The following is a 16317-nucleotide window of genomic DNA, read 5'->3' on the forward strand; positions in this document are numbered from 1 at the left end:
CTAAAATTGTCAGGCTTGACAAAAAGGCATAATGACTGGTTCGCCCTATGAGGGTTAATGTGGAGTGGCAACAATGCCCTCATTTATTTATTTATTTACTTATTTTTGTCCAAAAAGAGGGAAAAAAATAAAACTAAAAGTATATTAGTTCTTTATCTTCACTGATTACAAAATACCTATTTTGTCCTCTCCTTGCACAAAACACCCCTTACACATGCTCCTCTATCAGCTAGAAAGCTTGTGCATAGGAAGCCAGCCTGGCACTGGAGGCTGACCACGGCCACACGCAGGGATTTTGCAATGCCTTCCTGCATCACACACCATGCTGAGGGGTCATGTGGGGTCACCCACACGTTGGTGAGTAAATGCACTGGTTTGGACACATGAGTCAGTTAAAATGAGGAAGTTAATGTATTTGAGCAGATTTGTGCAACGTCATTGCAGAAGCAGAAAGAAGGGATATGATACACTAAGAGACACCAACCTACTCAACAAAAGGAACATTAAGTTCAGAAAAGAGAAACATGTACTTTCCCCTGGCAAAGACTATGTAAGTGCTTTGTGTGTTTTATCAAGCAGGCGAATGTTATTAATTACATATAGCCAAAACCCATACTTGCTGTCCAGTCTTAACCTCCTTTTTTTTTTAAAGAGTTTTTATTCCCCTCCACACCCCACCCTCGTCTGAGGGTCCGGAGATTCGAACCACAGCCCTTGCATATGCTAGGCAAGCACTCTCCAATATGAGCTATTTCATTAGCTCTTAACCTCCTTTTTTAAAAAAGTAGGAATGGTCTCTGGAATTCATTAATCCCTCAGAAACACACACACACACACACACACACACACACACACACGCACACACAGCCAAGAAAATGCTACTACTGGTCATAAAGGGACATCACTGCCCATAATGCTGTTTTTTCTAATAACTTGAAGAAGTGTGTTATTTGCCATGTATATATACTGTCTCCAAAACACTAAATATATTAAAATAAAAACATTAATATTAAAATAAAATAAAAATATTAAAAATAATTAAGATATGCAGCCAATGTTCCTCCAACTTTGCTACCTTCTGCACACAGTACCTATCTCTGTGAACGTAATTATGAAAGGGTCACAGTATCCCACCCACATAATTTGCCTGTTGTCCCCTGCATGTAAAATGAACAGGCATGAGCCACTCAGCTCTCCATGCCAGAGAGGCTCAGAGGAAACCAATCCACCCCACAGAGAAATACCAGGGCTCCAAAGGGTGAACACCCACTCTCCTACAGATAGCACTCCCCGACCCTTCCCCAGAAACCCTCCTCAGGAAATCACAAGCAACATTAAGGTCTACCAGCTTTGGCCCTTGTGAAAACCTTTTGGAAACTGAATAATCCAAGTAATCAAGGCTCTTCTTTAAGCCAGGAGAGGTGGCACACACCTGTGATTCCAGCTGCTCAGAAGGCTGAGGCAGGAGGATCAAGAATGCTAAGCCAACTCTCACCAATTTTTAGCAAGGTCCTAAGCAACTCAGCAAGACCATCTCTAAATAAAATATGGGGACGTGGCTCAGTGGCTAAGTGCCCCTGGGTTCAATTCCAGAAGAGGGGAAAAACTTAGTTAGTCCAAGTTCTGGAAGAAACAATTTTGAGGAAGAGAAGCTGGAAAACCAGGTACCTGACCTAGAAAAGTGAGTGACAAGTGGAATTCCCATCGTTTTACCCTGAGGCCACCACAAAAAGAAAAGGGAAGGCCACTGCCTAAGGTTTTATCCACCCCCAGGACATCTCTGGCTTCTTCCCACACACCCCAAGTCCGGGGGCTTGCTCCTCTCCCTGAACCCAGAGCCTCTTCTCATCCAATGCAGAACCACCGGAGTCTTCAGGCTCTGACACTGTCTCCTCGCCTTGGTGTTTGAGAGCTTATGCTGTCCTGTGAGCGTCAGGAAGAAAGAGAAGTGGGAAATGTCATTACCAAAACCTCCTGGATAAAGGAGAAAAGGGGAAGGAGAATTGAGGGTTGTTGCTATGCCAAGGGCAGAAGAGAAGAACTGGAGAGCTTTTCTGCTTCCTCTCCCTGTGGAAGGTAGCCCTCAAGTACACAGACCATTGTCACAGAGGCAAACACGGTTCAAAGAAGGATCTTGGGATTTTTACAGGGAAGGTATTACAACCAAGTGAACAAAGCACTATAAAAAAAGAAAAAGAAAAAAAATAATAATTCATTACATAACAAAGCTCAAAATACTCAATGGTTCATCTTATTTGTAAAAGATCTCTCTATATATGATCTACCTTCTAGCCTGGACCAGTTTCCTGATCGTTTTTGGCTGACAAGGTTTTTTCTTAATGCAATTTAACTCTTTAATTTCAACTTAACAAATTATTTTGTTCCATTTTTTATGAATAAAAGGTTTCCTTTGACAGTGTTGATAAATAGGTTGCTTTCCTCCTTCTAATAATTAACCAACTTCTTTTTTCCTTTGAGACAGAGTCTTGCAAGTTGTGTAGGCTGAGAACCCTGACTCAGGTGTTCCAAAGCAGCCTCTCCAGAAGCTGGGACTACAGGCCTGAGCCACCACCCTGGCTTTAACCAACTTTAATGTGAGCCATCCCTTCCCCCCAATTCGTTTGATAAAACACCATTCACAGATTTTTATTTATTACTATATTAGTATTAATTAGCTTACAGAGGCCCTCAAAACAAAGGAGTTTAGATTTGCTGTGAAAAGCATATATGAGCTCAGAATTAATGTTTATATTAAGGTAAAGAGGAAATTCTGAAGCCTATAAAAAAAAGTCAATACATTTTATGAATAGTAATTAATTTATTATTAATATATTAATCGTTAATATGACTGTGTTAGGAGGCACTCTGAGGCCACATTTTGGTTCATTGACTAAGACTTCATTAACTAGTGACATCTGCCAGGGTGATGGTAAGTGGATTTGTTGACCTTGTTATTTGGGATTAAGATAGAATCAAAATTTTACTTATATAAAAAAGTTACCTTCTGTACTTCCATTTCTGCATGGTTTGCATATCTATAATAGACTATCTGTCACCTTTTCTTTTTTTAATCTTAGTAATTTTCTGCTGGAATCGCTTGGTTATGGAGACTGTCGAAAGTACTGCTATAGACCGAACGTTTGTATCGGCCTAAAATTCGTATGTTGAAACCCAGTCCCCAGAGTGAGGATATGTATGGAAGTGGAGTGTGGGAGGTGATTAGGTCATGAAAGTGGAGCCCTCCTGAATGGAATTAGGGTTAAATCCCAAAGAGTTCTCACCCGGTTTCCGTGTGAGACTGCAGTGAAGACAATTGTTTACAAAACAGGCAGTGGGGCCTTGAGTTTGGACTTTCCAACTTGTAGAACTATGAAAAATGTTTGTTTGGTTTCTAAGCCGTTTATGCTCCTTATTACAGCGCCCAAACCGACTAAAACAAGTACTAAATTATAAGTACTAGAGATTTACTTTCTTCTCTTGAAGAAGGCAGATGAAAAAATCTACTCCCTTTTTGGTCATGACATACTCCAGTAGATTTCCAAAACTTACCTATAAAATGGGAAGACTTTAACCCCGATAAATATTGTACTTACAAATGGGGGGTACAAGTATAGTCATTGAGAATTAACAGGCAGAGTTCCATATTAGTAAGTTAACATTTTTTTCTGGTACTGGAGATTGAACCCAGGGCCTGGCACATTCTAGGCAAGCACTCTACCACCCTGCCTTTTTTTTTTTTTTTTTTTTGAGGTGAGGTCTCACTAAATTGCTCAGGTTAGCCTCAAACTTGAAATCCTCCCATCCCAGCCTCTGAAATAGCTGGGATTATAGGCATGCTCCACCACACCCAGCAACTGATATTTTAACAATCTTCTTAATATACTGTAGACTCATATTTTGGATGATAGCCCACAGTAACTGTTGATTTGCACATAATTAATTTGGTAAAGTAAGCAATTCCACAACACGGAAGCATTCATAAACCTCCATTGTTAAATAAGTCATCGATTGAATTAAAAATATCAACTTTATGTTTTGGCATATATGTATAATGTCTTTGATTATAATACTAAACATTCTTTTTTTTTTTCACTAGTATTGAACCCAGCGATGCTTTACCACCAAACTATATCCCCAGTCCTTTTTATTTCTTCTTGAGATGGAGTCTCACTAAGTTGCAGAGGCTGGCCTCAAACTTGTGATCCTCCTGCATCAGCCTCTCAAGTCGCTGGAAATATGGGTGTGCACCACCATGCCCCACTACAAAGAATATTTTAAAAAATACAAATGAACAGCCAGATGAAAAAGCACATAGGGTGAAATTCAGAACGTCTCCAGCACTGGCACCTCTGTCCAGTGGAGAGGGGTGTGCCTCCCTCCCAGCACTTGGATGTTTGGCAACCTGGAGGTTTTCTGAAACCTGTCCTTTGGAGGTTTCATTACATAGGCGTGACTGATTCAGTTATTAGCCACTGGGGATCAACCCAACCTGTGGTCCCTCTCCCCTACTCGGGGTGGAGGGTGTGTCAAAATCCCAACCACCTAGCCACATGGTTGGCTCCCTGACAATCAGCCTCATCCTAAGGCTACCCAGGAGCCCCTAGTCCCCAAGTCATCTCACTAGCATACAAGAAGACACTTGGTACTTTGGAGATTCCAAGGGTTTTAAGAGTTAAGTGCCAGGAAAGGGGTGTGGGGTTTATGTCAAACACATATTTCTTCTTAGGTCACAGTGACAAAGCAAATACTCAGTCAAGGAGATTCCATTTATAGAAGAATCACCTCAGTGATATATGGAAGAATGAGAAGGTACAGATCAGACAAGCAAGTAAGGAAGGCCTTATTTGACTAGTAGTGTGATCTGGTGTGAACTTCCACACCCTGTTTCTTCATCAGTAAAATGAGGATTAATAAGATTTCTTTCTTGTAAATAATTTTGCCTAATGGGGTCAATGTTCCACTAAGGGTGGTGATAACTAGTAGTAGTAGTAATACTAGGTGTATAACAGGGATGTAGAGAAGCTGCTTTTGCTAAAAGTACTGACCATTTACTTGACCTGAAGATGCCCAATGGGTGACTGAAAGTAGGACAAAGCTTAATATCTCTGCCTTTGTTTTGTATTTATCTTAAGGTTCCTGCTCAACTCTGCACAGGCATGTTAATCATTTAAGGAATGTTCACCTAAAAACTGGTAATACAGGGTTTATTGGCTCTAAATTTACCTAGCCCTATCTTGTCCCCCTTCAAGACTGAGAAGAGCTAGGAATGGTGGTGCACGCCTATAGTCCCAGCAACTCAGGAGGTTAAGGCAGGAGGGTCACAAGTTCAAGGCCAGCCTCAGCAATTAAGCAATATCCTGTTTTAAAATAAAAAATAAAAAGGGCTGAGGATGTAGCTCAATGGTAAAGTGCTCCTAGGTTCAATCTCCAGTATTAAAAAAAAAAAAATACTGAGGTAGGGTTTGCAACATCCTGTCTCAGATCCCTGGAGTGGTGCCTAGAAATCTGCGGTGTCCTCCTATACCTTCCAGGAACAGCAGGCGCTAGGATCACATCCTGCAAAGTCCCCTCATAACAAGGACAGAGACTTCACTTTTGCCTGCAAATGTTAATGGGTGGCTCCATTTTGTACCTGTCCCCTTTGCCCTGAGTCACCTTGGATTATAGGAACAAGGGGTCTGAAGGGTGAATACCTTGTGATCAACAGAAGTTAGCCCCCAGGCAACAGCGACTTTCTAATCTTGACCAGGTCATCCTGACTGATTCAGAGATCATGATGGAGCAGGCCACACCTGATCAAGATCACTTGCTTTGCCAACTACAAAAAGCCTACAGCTACATAAGCCTTCAACCCTTGCCCCACATCCCCTTTCTAAAACACCTCAGTCACGTCATCCTCTCAAAGACAAAGCTAAGAACATGGGTCCCCTTCTCTTCCCAGTGCAGCTACACTGATTTTATGTTTTCCACTATTACCTTTTCCATTTGGTTTCAGGGGTAAGTGGCCCAGGACTCCAGGAACTCACAGGTGATAACATCACACAGCCAGGTTGGAAGAACCAACCCCATGCCTCCGGCCTCCTCCCCCAACTCTTCCTCCATTTAAACCTAAAGCTCCTGTCAGCACTCAGAAGATAGCACCGAGATGCTGGATCTAACTGCCTTCCCAAATGGCCATACTGCTTTTCACCATCACCTTTTCTGTTTGTTTTTCGGGGTAAGTAGGCAGACCTGGCTTGTTGGGACCCCTGAAATCAGGCACTGGCCTAGGACTTTTGTAACAGATTCTTGCCTTAAGATAGAAACCAAATAGAGAAGCTTTGGAGTTTTGGTTAGGACTTTCTCAGGAGTGGGGTACAATGATCCCAAGGGATGGAGGAGGGTTAGTTTGGGAATACTCAGACCTCTAAAACAACTAGCTAGAATTTCTTTCTTTCTTTCCTTCTTTCTGTCTTTTTTATGGCTACAAGGGATTGAACCCCGGGGGCCCTCAATCAATGAGCCACATCCCCAGCCCTTTTTATTTTTTATTTGAGACAGGGTCTCATTAAGTTGCTTAGGACATAACTAAGTTGCTGAGGCTGACTTTGAACCTGCGATCCTCCTGCCTCAGTCTCCTGAGCCATTGGGATTACAGGAGTGCACCACCACCTTGGATTTTCAATTGGGTAGACAGTTGCTGAGATGACTGCTCCTCCCAACTGTAAAGAGAACTTCTCAAAATAAGTAGGGATTGTACTCCTGAGTGGACCATCAAAAGCACCATCTGATCCTACTGTCAGCCCACTCTCAATCTCTAATTCTCTGTTCTCACCCAGTTTATTCAAACCTCCAAGACTCCCCTCTGAGATGTAGGTACCTTCTTCAAAACTACTGAGGGGTCTGGGATTGAGGGAACTAAATCACCATCCAGGTCTCCTGTCACTAGTGCTGGGGACAAATCACCAGGGCCCAGGTCAGAGGCTTCTGGGGTCCCAATGACTAGATTTGGCCACCCACCCACATCAGAAATAAGATAACATTATATACAAAAATACATGAATTGTAATTGCCATTTGACCAAAACTGGGATGAGAGCTAAACTGCCTTCACTCATCCTAGAGAAATGCTGCAATCCACAGGAACAAAAGTCGAGGAGATACATGTAGGTAGATTAAGCCAGGCTGTGGTAGCCAGAGATGTTACAGATCTGGTTCTCTGACTTTTTGGCTTGAGGCCTTTGGCAGCAGTTTCAGCTTCCATTATCAGCATGAGATGATGACTTGTAGGAAGTTGGGGTGGAGAAAACAGCTTAACAGGCAGCAGGAAACAGAGAAGAAAAAACATCAGGGGGGCCTTTTGATTTTAAATAGGTGTCATCACAGACCAAAGATTGAAAACCTGCTTATATTAGTTATACTTTTTAAATTAATTTCTTTGAAAATAGGAATGCCATCCATGTTGCTGTTATATGAAAGCTTAAACAAGCTAAAAAATAATACAGAGTACGTTTTGTGTATTCCTAATTGTTCTTCTAGGATGGGAGACTTTGCTTCTGTGATTTAGAGCTTCATTTACTCTTCCCACCCATCCCTTCTCAGTGCAGCTGTAATACCATTAATCTGACCTGACCTTTCACCTTCTCCTTTCCTGCTGGAACCACTCCATCCTGCTTACTCATCATTGGTCAGAGGCAAATGCTGTCACTTACTTTCAAAGGCTTAGAGCAGCTGCTGTAATAAAGAACCATAGACTGAGTGGCTTATAAAGAGCCACACTTACTTCTCATAGTTCTGAGTATTCTCGCTGTTCACACATAGTAGAGAAAAAGGGGGCTAGAACATTCTCTGGGCTCTATTTATAAGGGCTAACTCCATTCATTAGGGCTTCATCTTCATGGTTTAATTACCTCCCAAAGGACAACCACCTAATACCATCATGTTAGGAATAAAGATTTCAAATATATCCACTTGGGGGGACACAGACATTTACTCCATAACAAGCACAGAGTACATACAAGTCTCTAATCCACTTTAAAGTAAAGTAAGTCTCTTGGATCAAGGATGTGACCTAGACACAGACCATATATTCTTATTGGATTAGGAGGTGCAGTTTGAAAGATTTCTTTGCCTGCTCCACCTTTTCTTAAGGAACATACCGGATGTGAAGGTGATCTGGCTGCAATGTCTGTCACCCCCATTGATCACCAGGGTAGATTTGGCTGATCTGGCTGGCTAAGTGGGTGTCCCTTCTTCCCTCACTGCTCCATGTGCATCCCTCCAGAGGCCATGCTCTAGATTGAAGAGGAAGACCTGAAGGGGTATTCAGAGCTGGCCCCCCTCCACACAAGCTCTCCAGGTCCTTAAGGAACATACCTCCTGTGCACCATCTAGCATTCCCAGCTCACCTGCTACTCACAGCTCACCCCCTCTACTCACACCTTCCATCCTTCCCCAAACCAGCCACCAAAAACCAGACATCACATTCTGCTAGAAAATGAAGCATACCAATAATTATAGCAGGCACCAATCGATGAATCCATATTCTAAGAGGAGTGGCTCACATCTGCATGAAGGTGGGTGAAGAAAGGAGAGGACAATTGGGCGGCAGGGAGCATTTGGCAGCACCTACACACAGTACCGGATGTCACAGTGGTAGTGCTACTGTCATCAAGTGGGCAGAGGCCAGGGATGCTGCTAAACATCTTATGACAGAGGATTTCTCCCCACAACCAGGAGCCTTCCAGTCTAAAACGTCTGTAGTGCTGAGGTGGAAAACCTAGTTCCAAGAGGTAATATATTTCCACTAACCACTTCTTTGTTCCTTGGGTTTTAATTCCAGGCACTGCTAAGACTGAATAAGGTATGTTTTTGGAGCAGATAAGAATCAAATCATTCCCCTGAGATAGGCATCTGTTCTCCATTCATATAAAACTAGCTTCATTTGTCAAATTAAAGATTCTACTTGAATAATTATTGATATTTTATTTGGTCAAGTTTTTAATTTTATAGTTAAAGTATAAGATTAACCAAAAAAAATAGGAATTTAACAAAAAAGATACCCATTGTCATGTTCGCTTCAGATTGTTTTAAAGAAAAATTACAGATACAGTTAAAATCCACCTTGCCACCTCTTTCTCTTCCTCCTAGAAGATAACCACTCTCATATAGCATATATCACTTCCATACATAGTCTACACTTATCTATAAATTTACATAATCCATTTCTGGTAGTTTTTTTTTTTTTTTTTTTTTTTTGGTGGTCCTGGGGATAGGACCCAGGGCCTCATACATTTTAGGCAAGCACTCTACCACTGAGCCACACCCCCAACCCCTGTGGTAGTAAATTTTAAATAAATGTTATTATACCTTATGTTCTCTTAACACTGTTTTAAATTTATCTACTTTGTTCTCTCCATGTAAATTCAGTTAACTCATTTTGACTGCTATATAGTATTTAAAAAAAAAAAAAAAAAACTCATGCCAGCCATGGTGTTACAGGCCTGTAATCCCAGTGACTTAGAAGGATCAGGCAGGAGGATTTTGAGTTCCATGCCAGCCTCAACAACTTATCGAGGCCCTATCTCAAAACAAATAAATAAATAAAAAGGGATGGAAATGTGGCTCAGTGGTTAAATACCCTGGGTTCCATCCCTGGTACCAAAAAACTCAACATCCCTCAAATTTCCATTGCCAAAATATTATCCCACATTTTCTGTGACTCTAAGATTTTATTAATGTTATTGTAACCAATGAATTTGAGATATCAGTATAGTTAGTCAAATGCCTCACAGAAAGAATTCCAAACAAAAATTAGAAGGAAATGTTAGACAACCTGAATTTGGGTATGACAATGAAAGTTTCACCTCAGCATTTCATTCTTTCTGAGTGTTTGGGTAGGCAAAGGGGAGGGGCTAGGGGTATGAGGTACAAGGTGAAAGAGAAACTTAGCAGAGACTAAATCAACAGCAGGCCACATGACCCCAAATCTTCACATGCAGTGCCAGCAGGAGGAGGGCTCACGGAGTCTGCCTGCCCCTTCCACTGCCAGCAGTGCCCCCTTGGGCCAGAGACACACTACAGGGAGCAAGGTCAATGTGACTGCACCACCAGCCTATGTACAGTATTTCTATTCTTATGACTCACTCTCCGGTCAAATGTAGGTCTCTATTCATGCCTGTTGACTTTGGGTTGGTCACCACATAAATATCCTGGTATCACAATGCAATTACGATGGAATTCTTTTGAGTAATTTTAGTTAACTAAAATTTCATAATTTATTATATTAAAAAATATTTTTTGTACCAGGGATTGTACCCAGGGGCTCTTAACTACTGAGCCCTTTTTTATATTTTATTTAGATACAGGGTCTCGCTGAGTTGCTTAGGGCCTTATTAAGTTGCTGAGGCTGGCTTTGAACTCATGATCCTCCTGCCTCAGCCTCCCGAGCCACTGGGATTAAGGGCACGTGCCACTGCACCAGGCTAATTATAATTTAAATCGAAATTACTGATTCAAGTTTAACAGTATCCTGGGAATCAGTCAGGTACTCGAAGAGTGGGGCCGGCAGCTCTGAAAAGTCAGATGGGCTCTTGGACCATTTACAGCAGACTAAAATAAAAGTTGCAGCAATCTCTTGGTGGGACCCTGTCCCTGGATCCAAAGAGATGCATTTGTGCTACAGCTGGAGTGATGAAAGCAGTCAAGAAAAGCAGCAAAGGGACCACCAGCGTTCTCTTTTCTTGTCTTAGCCTACTATGCTGCCCTCTTGCACATCTAGGGTGCAATACAGGTGTGTGCCACCAAGCCTAGCTTCAGATAAGCGCAGAAAAAATACAGAGCTAGAGGGACTTACCTTGGGAGGGAAATATATTTCAAAATACATGCTTCACTAAGTAAAAGAGCAGCAGAAGGAATGTTTTATGTATTTGTAGAAAATAAAAATAACGATTTTCCCTGTCTAGACAATCTCTGCCTCTCAGAATCTATTATCAGGACTATATCATTCGAAGAGATCTCAAAATCGCACCCTGAGCTCCTGGGTCTCCTGGCCTGCCTGTGACCCTTGCCTAAACTGACTGGCTCAACACTGACTTGTGCTATCATTGGCTGGGGTACAGAGACATGATGCTCCCAAGATGGAAGATTGCACCAGCCAAGCACACAAATGTTCAGTGTTTCATCACCCTCTATTGGTCTGTCTAGGATTGTGACACTACTTTTCCGATGACTCAAAATACCAGGCTATCAACAGGGCACACGCCCCTTTAAGTCCTGGCTGCCCAAGTGTGGAGTCAGCATGGGAGCAGAGGTGTATGGCATGCACAGCTGTGGGCTTAACAGAGATGGACACAGCGCAGGCCAGAGCCTAAATTAGATTTCATTGTCCTTTGCTTATGTACCTATTTCAGCATTTATCACAGTGGATGGTCAGATGCCTGTCTCCCCACAGGGACTGTACCTTAATTGGCTTTGGATCCTGTGATGACCTTAGATGTCACAGATGCTCAATAACTGGGAGTCAATTCCCAATTTTACAAGCTAAAAAGAAGGGAAGCTACTCTGAATGAAATGTGACAGATTTTGTAGGCATTGATCTTACTATGAACCAATATAACTTGTTATAATTTATATTTTCTCTTCCTGTTCACTTCTACTCTTTCCTGGAGGTACCTCGGAAAACACAAAGACTAAAAATAGAAAAGGCAAACATATGGCAATAATAATAACAACACAATAGATGTAAGTCCACATGAAGTCCTCATTTACACATAGCCTAAAAAAAAAATAGAATACAGGTGTGCACAGTGGCACACACCTATAATCCCAGCTACTTGAGAGGCTGAGACAGGAATAGTGCAAGTCCAAGTTCAGCCTCAGCAACTTAGTGAGACCCTGCCTCAAAATGAAAAAATAAAAAGGAAAAGTGCCCTGGGTTCAATCCCCAGTATCAAAAAACAAAAAAACTAAACCTATGTTGCTAGATACCCTCACCTTAGTGGTTTTTTTAATCCCTTTAACCTACTGAATTGAAACAACATGTGCGCTTTTAAATTCATGTCCTAAGTCATGCACCACAACCACCCCAATCTACAGGGCCCATAGTATTTCCCAAGATCCATGACAGCCCAAAGTCTCACCAAATACAACAGAAAACCAGCAACAAAGTTTGTTATCTCCTTAAACATATTTTTTCCTGTACTGGGGATTGAACATGAGGGATGCTTTACCACTGAGCTACATGCCCCATCCTTTTTATTATTTTGAGACAGTCTTGCCAAATTGCTGAGAGCCTTGCTAAGTTGCTGAGGCTGGCCTCGAACTTCAATTCTCCTGCCTCAGCCTCCCGAGTCGCTGCACCACCACACCTGGTTGTTCTCTTCTTAAGAGAAAGGACACACATTTTTAAAAGTTCCCAGAGACGTAATAGTAGAACTCCTACATCTGAATTCCGGAAGGTATCTGACAACGAAAGGAGGATCACATACAGTCAAAAAGATTCAGGTTGGTAAAATGTTACCAGCAGTAGTACTTTGGTGTCTGAGCATACACCATGAAGCTCTACTAGTTGCTTCAGTCATTTGAATATAATTACACAAAAGTGTTCAAATGTTTCAAATACTTTGCTATTTCCAAAAGCCACAACAGTATTCATTTTTCTACATTTCCTTTCAGTCAAGCCTCCAGAAGATAAATTCTGGAATTTATCTGAGAATTATCTGAAATATCTGAGAAATATCTGAGAAAATGCAAGGCCATTTTTAATCCAAAATCAGTGAGGCACAAGGTTTTCTACATTACTTTTTATAAACACATAAAGGCTTAGTTTTATAATTAAATCTAGGGAATTCTTTCTTCCTTATTGCTTAACCATTACTCCAAAAGAATTCTACTCCCCTATTATTAGGTAGGAAATAGGGCAAGGAAAAGGGACCATCCTTTTGGGCTCTTCAGTTCACCCAGGGCCCTCAGAACACTCCACTTGAAGCCCCTTCCTGTGAGGGGAAACTAGGCCATCTTGAGTTAAAGAGAGGAAGCGAGATGACTTAAAAGAGAATTCAAGATCATGAAGGGAAAGTCGTGAATCTTGGACGTGCAGGAGGTACTAACCTAAAGTTAACTTGTTACTAGTTAACATATCATTGGCATTGCAGTTTCTGCCCATTCTGTGCATTTTCCAGGGGAAAAAGAAACGTATATATGGGCAGGAGAGACGAAAGTATGTCAGGTTTAGCTGTCAATCAAGGTATCAATCCTAGATTCAGCCAGGGGAGAAGGGGGAGAGCTAGAAGAGCCCAATAAAAGCAGCCGTGGGGGGGGGGGGGCACAGCCTTGTGATACCTCACAGCTCTGCCCACTGTGCTTTCCCACAGTGTTTTCTTTGCTTTCAGTAACCCTCTGCCTTGCCTGCAAACCTTTCCTGTCCTGCTCAGTTCTTTGCTCAGGAAGCCAAGAACCTGTACTGGGGACCCCCTGGAGACACTGCCTTTGTGCCAGTAACACCATGAGTCCACTATGAACCCAGTGTCTAACAATTCTTAAAATTCTTAAAACACTTACCCCTTGTGAAAATGACAAAGGCAAAGACAGGACTGGCTGGCCAATTGATTTGCTAGCTCACCTCTACCAGAAGCTAACGGGTGTCATATGCAGAAAAGGATAACATGTTTAAAAAGCTTAGGAAATGTTAGGTTAAATAAAATTCAACACGCTTCTTTATTACAGGACTTTTCTGAGCCTTTATCACTATGCACTGTACTCTCCAAAAGGAAGGAACGGTAAGCTTATCCCCCTGGAGAGGAGGTTGTTGTTTGGGGTTTTTTGGTGATGAGGATTGAACCCAAGGCCTTAGCACATTCTAAGCACACACTCTAGCACGGAGCTACACCCCCTGCTGAGATGTATTTATTTCATGTATACTATAACCAATTAGCCTTCAGCAATAAAGCATTATTTTGAGAAACATACTTTGAGGAACTCAAATTAGAATACAATGCTAATAACAAAGGAGTTAACTTCCTGGCCCTGCTGTGGTCTGGATATGGCTTAAGTGTATTCCCCCAAAGTTTCACGTACTGGAGGTTTGGTCATCAGTATGGCAGTACTAAGATGGTGTGTAACTTTATGGTGTCAACTGAGGGTACTGCCCTCAGAAGAGATTAAGGTAATCCCCCTCCAACTCCATGATAGTTCTTTTCCATGACTGTTTCTTCCTTTTCAATAAGTTGTTGAGGCTGGCCTCAAACTTGCGAATCCTTCTGCTCTAGCCTCCCAAGTCACAAGGATTACACGCATGCATCACAGCATCCCACACCTATGATTCTTCTTGAAAGTATGAGTTGTTATAAAAGCTTGACGCTAACCCCTGAGTCACTCTTCTGCTTCCTGTCTTACCATATGATCCTTCTACCCACACAAGCCCCACCATCATCTATGAGTTCCTCATTAGAGCCCAGGTGTGATCTTCCCATGTCATGCCCTGAGCCTCCAGAACTATGAGTTAAATAAACCTCTGTTTTTCTTGAGTAACCTGCCTCATATATTTTTGTTATAGTGATGAAAAGCTGACTACTACTGCCCCCCCTTTAAAACTATTGACTCTATCTTTAAAACAATGGGAAGCCATCTTCAAATGCGCACCCTTAGAAACTAAAACAATATTTGTACAATGCCTATAATAAGAACACACAAATGAACTAACACATATCACCATCTTCATGATAAAAAGTCAATCAAAACTCAGGTAGCTGCTATTTTGCATTAAGGACAGAATTATGAGAGATCCAAGGCCTACGGAAGGTTCTGCTCTCTGAATATTTCATGTTCAAATTGGGTAAATATAAACCTACCCAATTTGAATATTTTAATGATCACAATGAAAAGAAAGACTTACCAACAGAAGCTGAATTTTTAAGAACCGACTCCTTCTCAGCTCCCTTTTCAATACGTAATGTGGCCCACTGTTCAAAAACAAAAAGTATTAATGTAAACACTCCTGCAGACACAATGTAAAATACTCAAACCTTTCTTCTAGCCCACAGTTTCCATATTATAAAATGAGAATAATCATTCCCATTCCATAAGATTGTTGTCAAGATTAAATGACATCACACACATAAAGACCTAAACACAGTGCACAAAGTATAATGATTCTTTTCATAACAAACTAGGCATTCAGGTATAAGACATGCTCAAAGAGGCATCAGAAAATAGGTTTGCAGAGCCAGGTTCAGTGGCTACTCAGGAGGCTGAAACAGGAGGATCATAAGTTCAAGGATAGCCTCAGCAACTTAGTAAGGCCCTCACAACTTAGCAAGACACTTCCTCAAAATAAAAAGGATTGGGGATATAGCTCACTAGTAAAGCACCCCTGGGTTCAAATCCCAGTACAAAAGTAAATAAGTAAATAGATAATAATAATAAGGTCAGGCATGATGGCACTCTCTTGTAATCCCAGCAGTTTGGGAGACTGAGGTAGGTGGATCACAAGTTCAAAGCCAGCCTCAGAAACTTAGCAGAGCTCTGAGCAACTTAGTAAGACCCTATCTTAAAATTTAAAATAAAAAGGGCTGGGTGTGTGGCTCAGTTTTTATGTGCCCCAGGTTCAATCCCTGGTACTAAAAAAAAGAAAAGAGTGCAAAGAGTGAGTGAAATCACTAACTAAATAAAAACCAAAATCTATCTACCTAATTACTTACCTATTGAGATGCATAGAAAAAATGTTATGATTATGAGGATCAACAGGCTTGGGAGAATTTAAGAAATGGAAAAACAATTCTCACTTTGCTTAAATATACTGAAATATGGTTTTTAAATTTTTTTCTTTATGCATTTCTTATGCATTTCTAAAATAATTTGCCTTTTAACATCATAGTTTAAAAAAGCACAAGTGGGCGCTATAGCTCAGTGGTAGAGTGCTTGCCTAGCATGTGTGAACCACTGGGTTCAATTCTTAGCACCACACCACATATAAATAAATAAAAATAAAGGTTCATTCACAACTAAATATATATATATATATATACATACATATATAGAGATACATTTTTATATACACACACACACAAATATATATATAAATATATTTTTTTTTAAATAAAAAGCACAGGGAACTTTTTCAACTCAGCATTCTAAAGAATCCACAAATGCTATCTTAGTTTTAAAATAGTCCATAAGCCAGTGCAATGGTACAAGCCTATAATCCTATTCAACCCAGACTGTGGCAAAAGATTGCAAGTTCAAGACCAGCCTCAGCAACCTAGTGAGATGTTTCAAAATTAAAAATTAAAAAGGATTAGGGATGTGGCTCAGTGGTAAACTCCCTCTCGTTTCAATCCCA

The 16317-nt window shown here is 41.2% G+C and overlaps 1 protein-coding gene across 4 annotated transcripts in view; it reads right to left on the minus strand.

Annotated features, from left to right (window-relative positions):
- Positions 1–16317, minus strand: part of Gpat3 (glycerol-3-phosphate acyltransferase 3) — a 58344-nt gene that overhangs the window by 33317 nt on the left and 8710 nt on the right. For all 4 annotated transcript variants that reach the window (XM_047567109.1, XM_047567111.1, XM_047567108.1 and 1 more), the window contains exon 3: positions 14872–14938. In XM_047567109.1, coding sequence (XP_047423065.1) covers positions 14872–14938 — 67 coding nt within the window. The remainder of the gene's footprint in view (positions 1–14871; positions 14939–16317) is intronic.

This window comes from Sciurus carolinensis, chromosome 10 (genome assembly GCF_902686445.1).
Source record: "Sciurus carolinensis chromosome 10, mSciCar1.2, whole genome shotgun sequence".
NCBI lineage: Eukaryota > Metazoa > Chordata > Mammalia > Rodentia > Sciuridae > Sciurus > Sciurus carolinensis.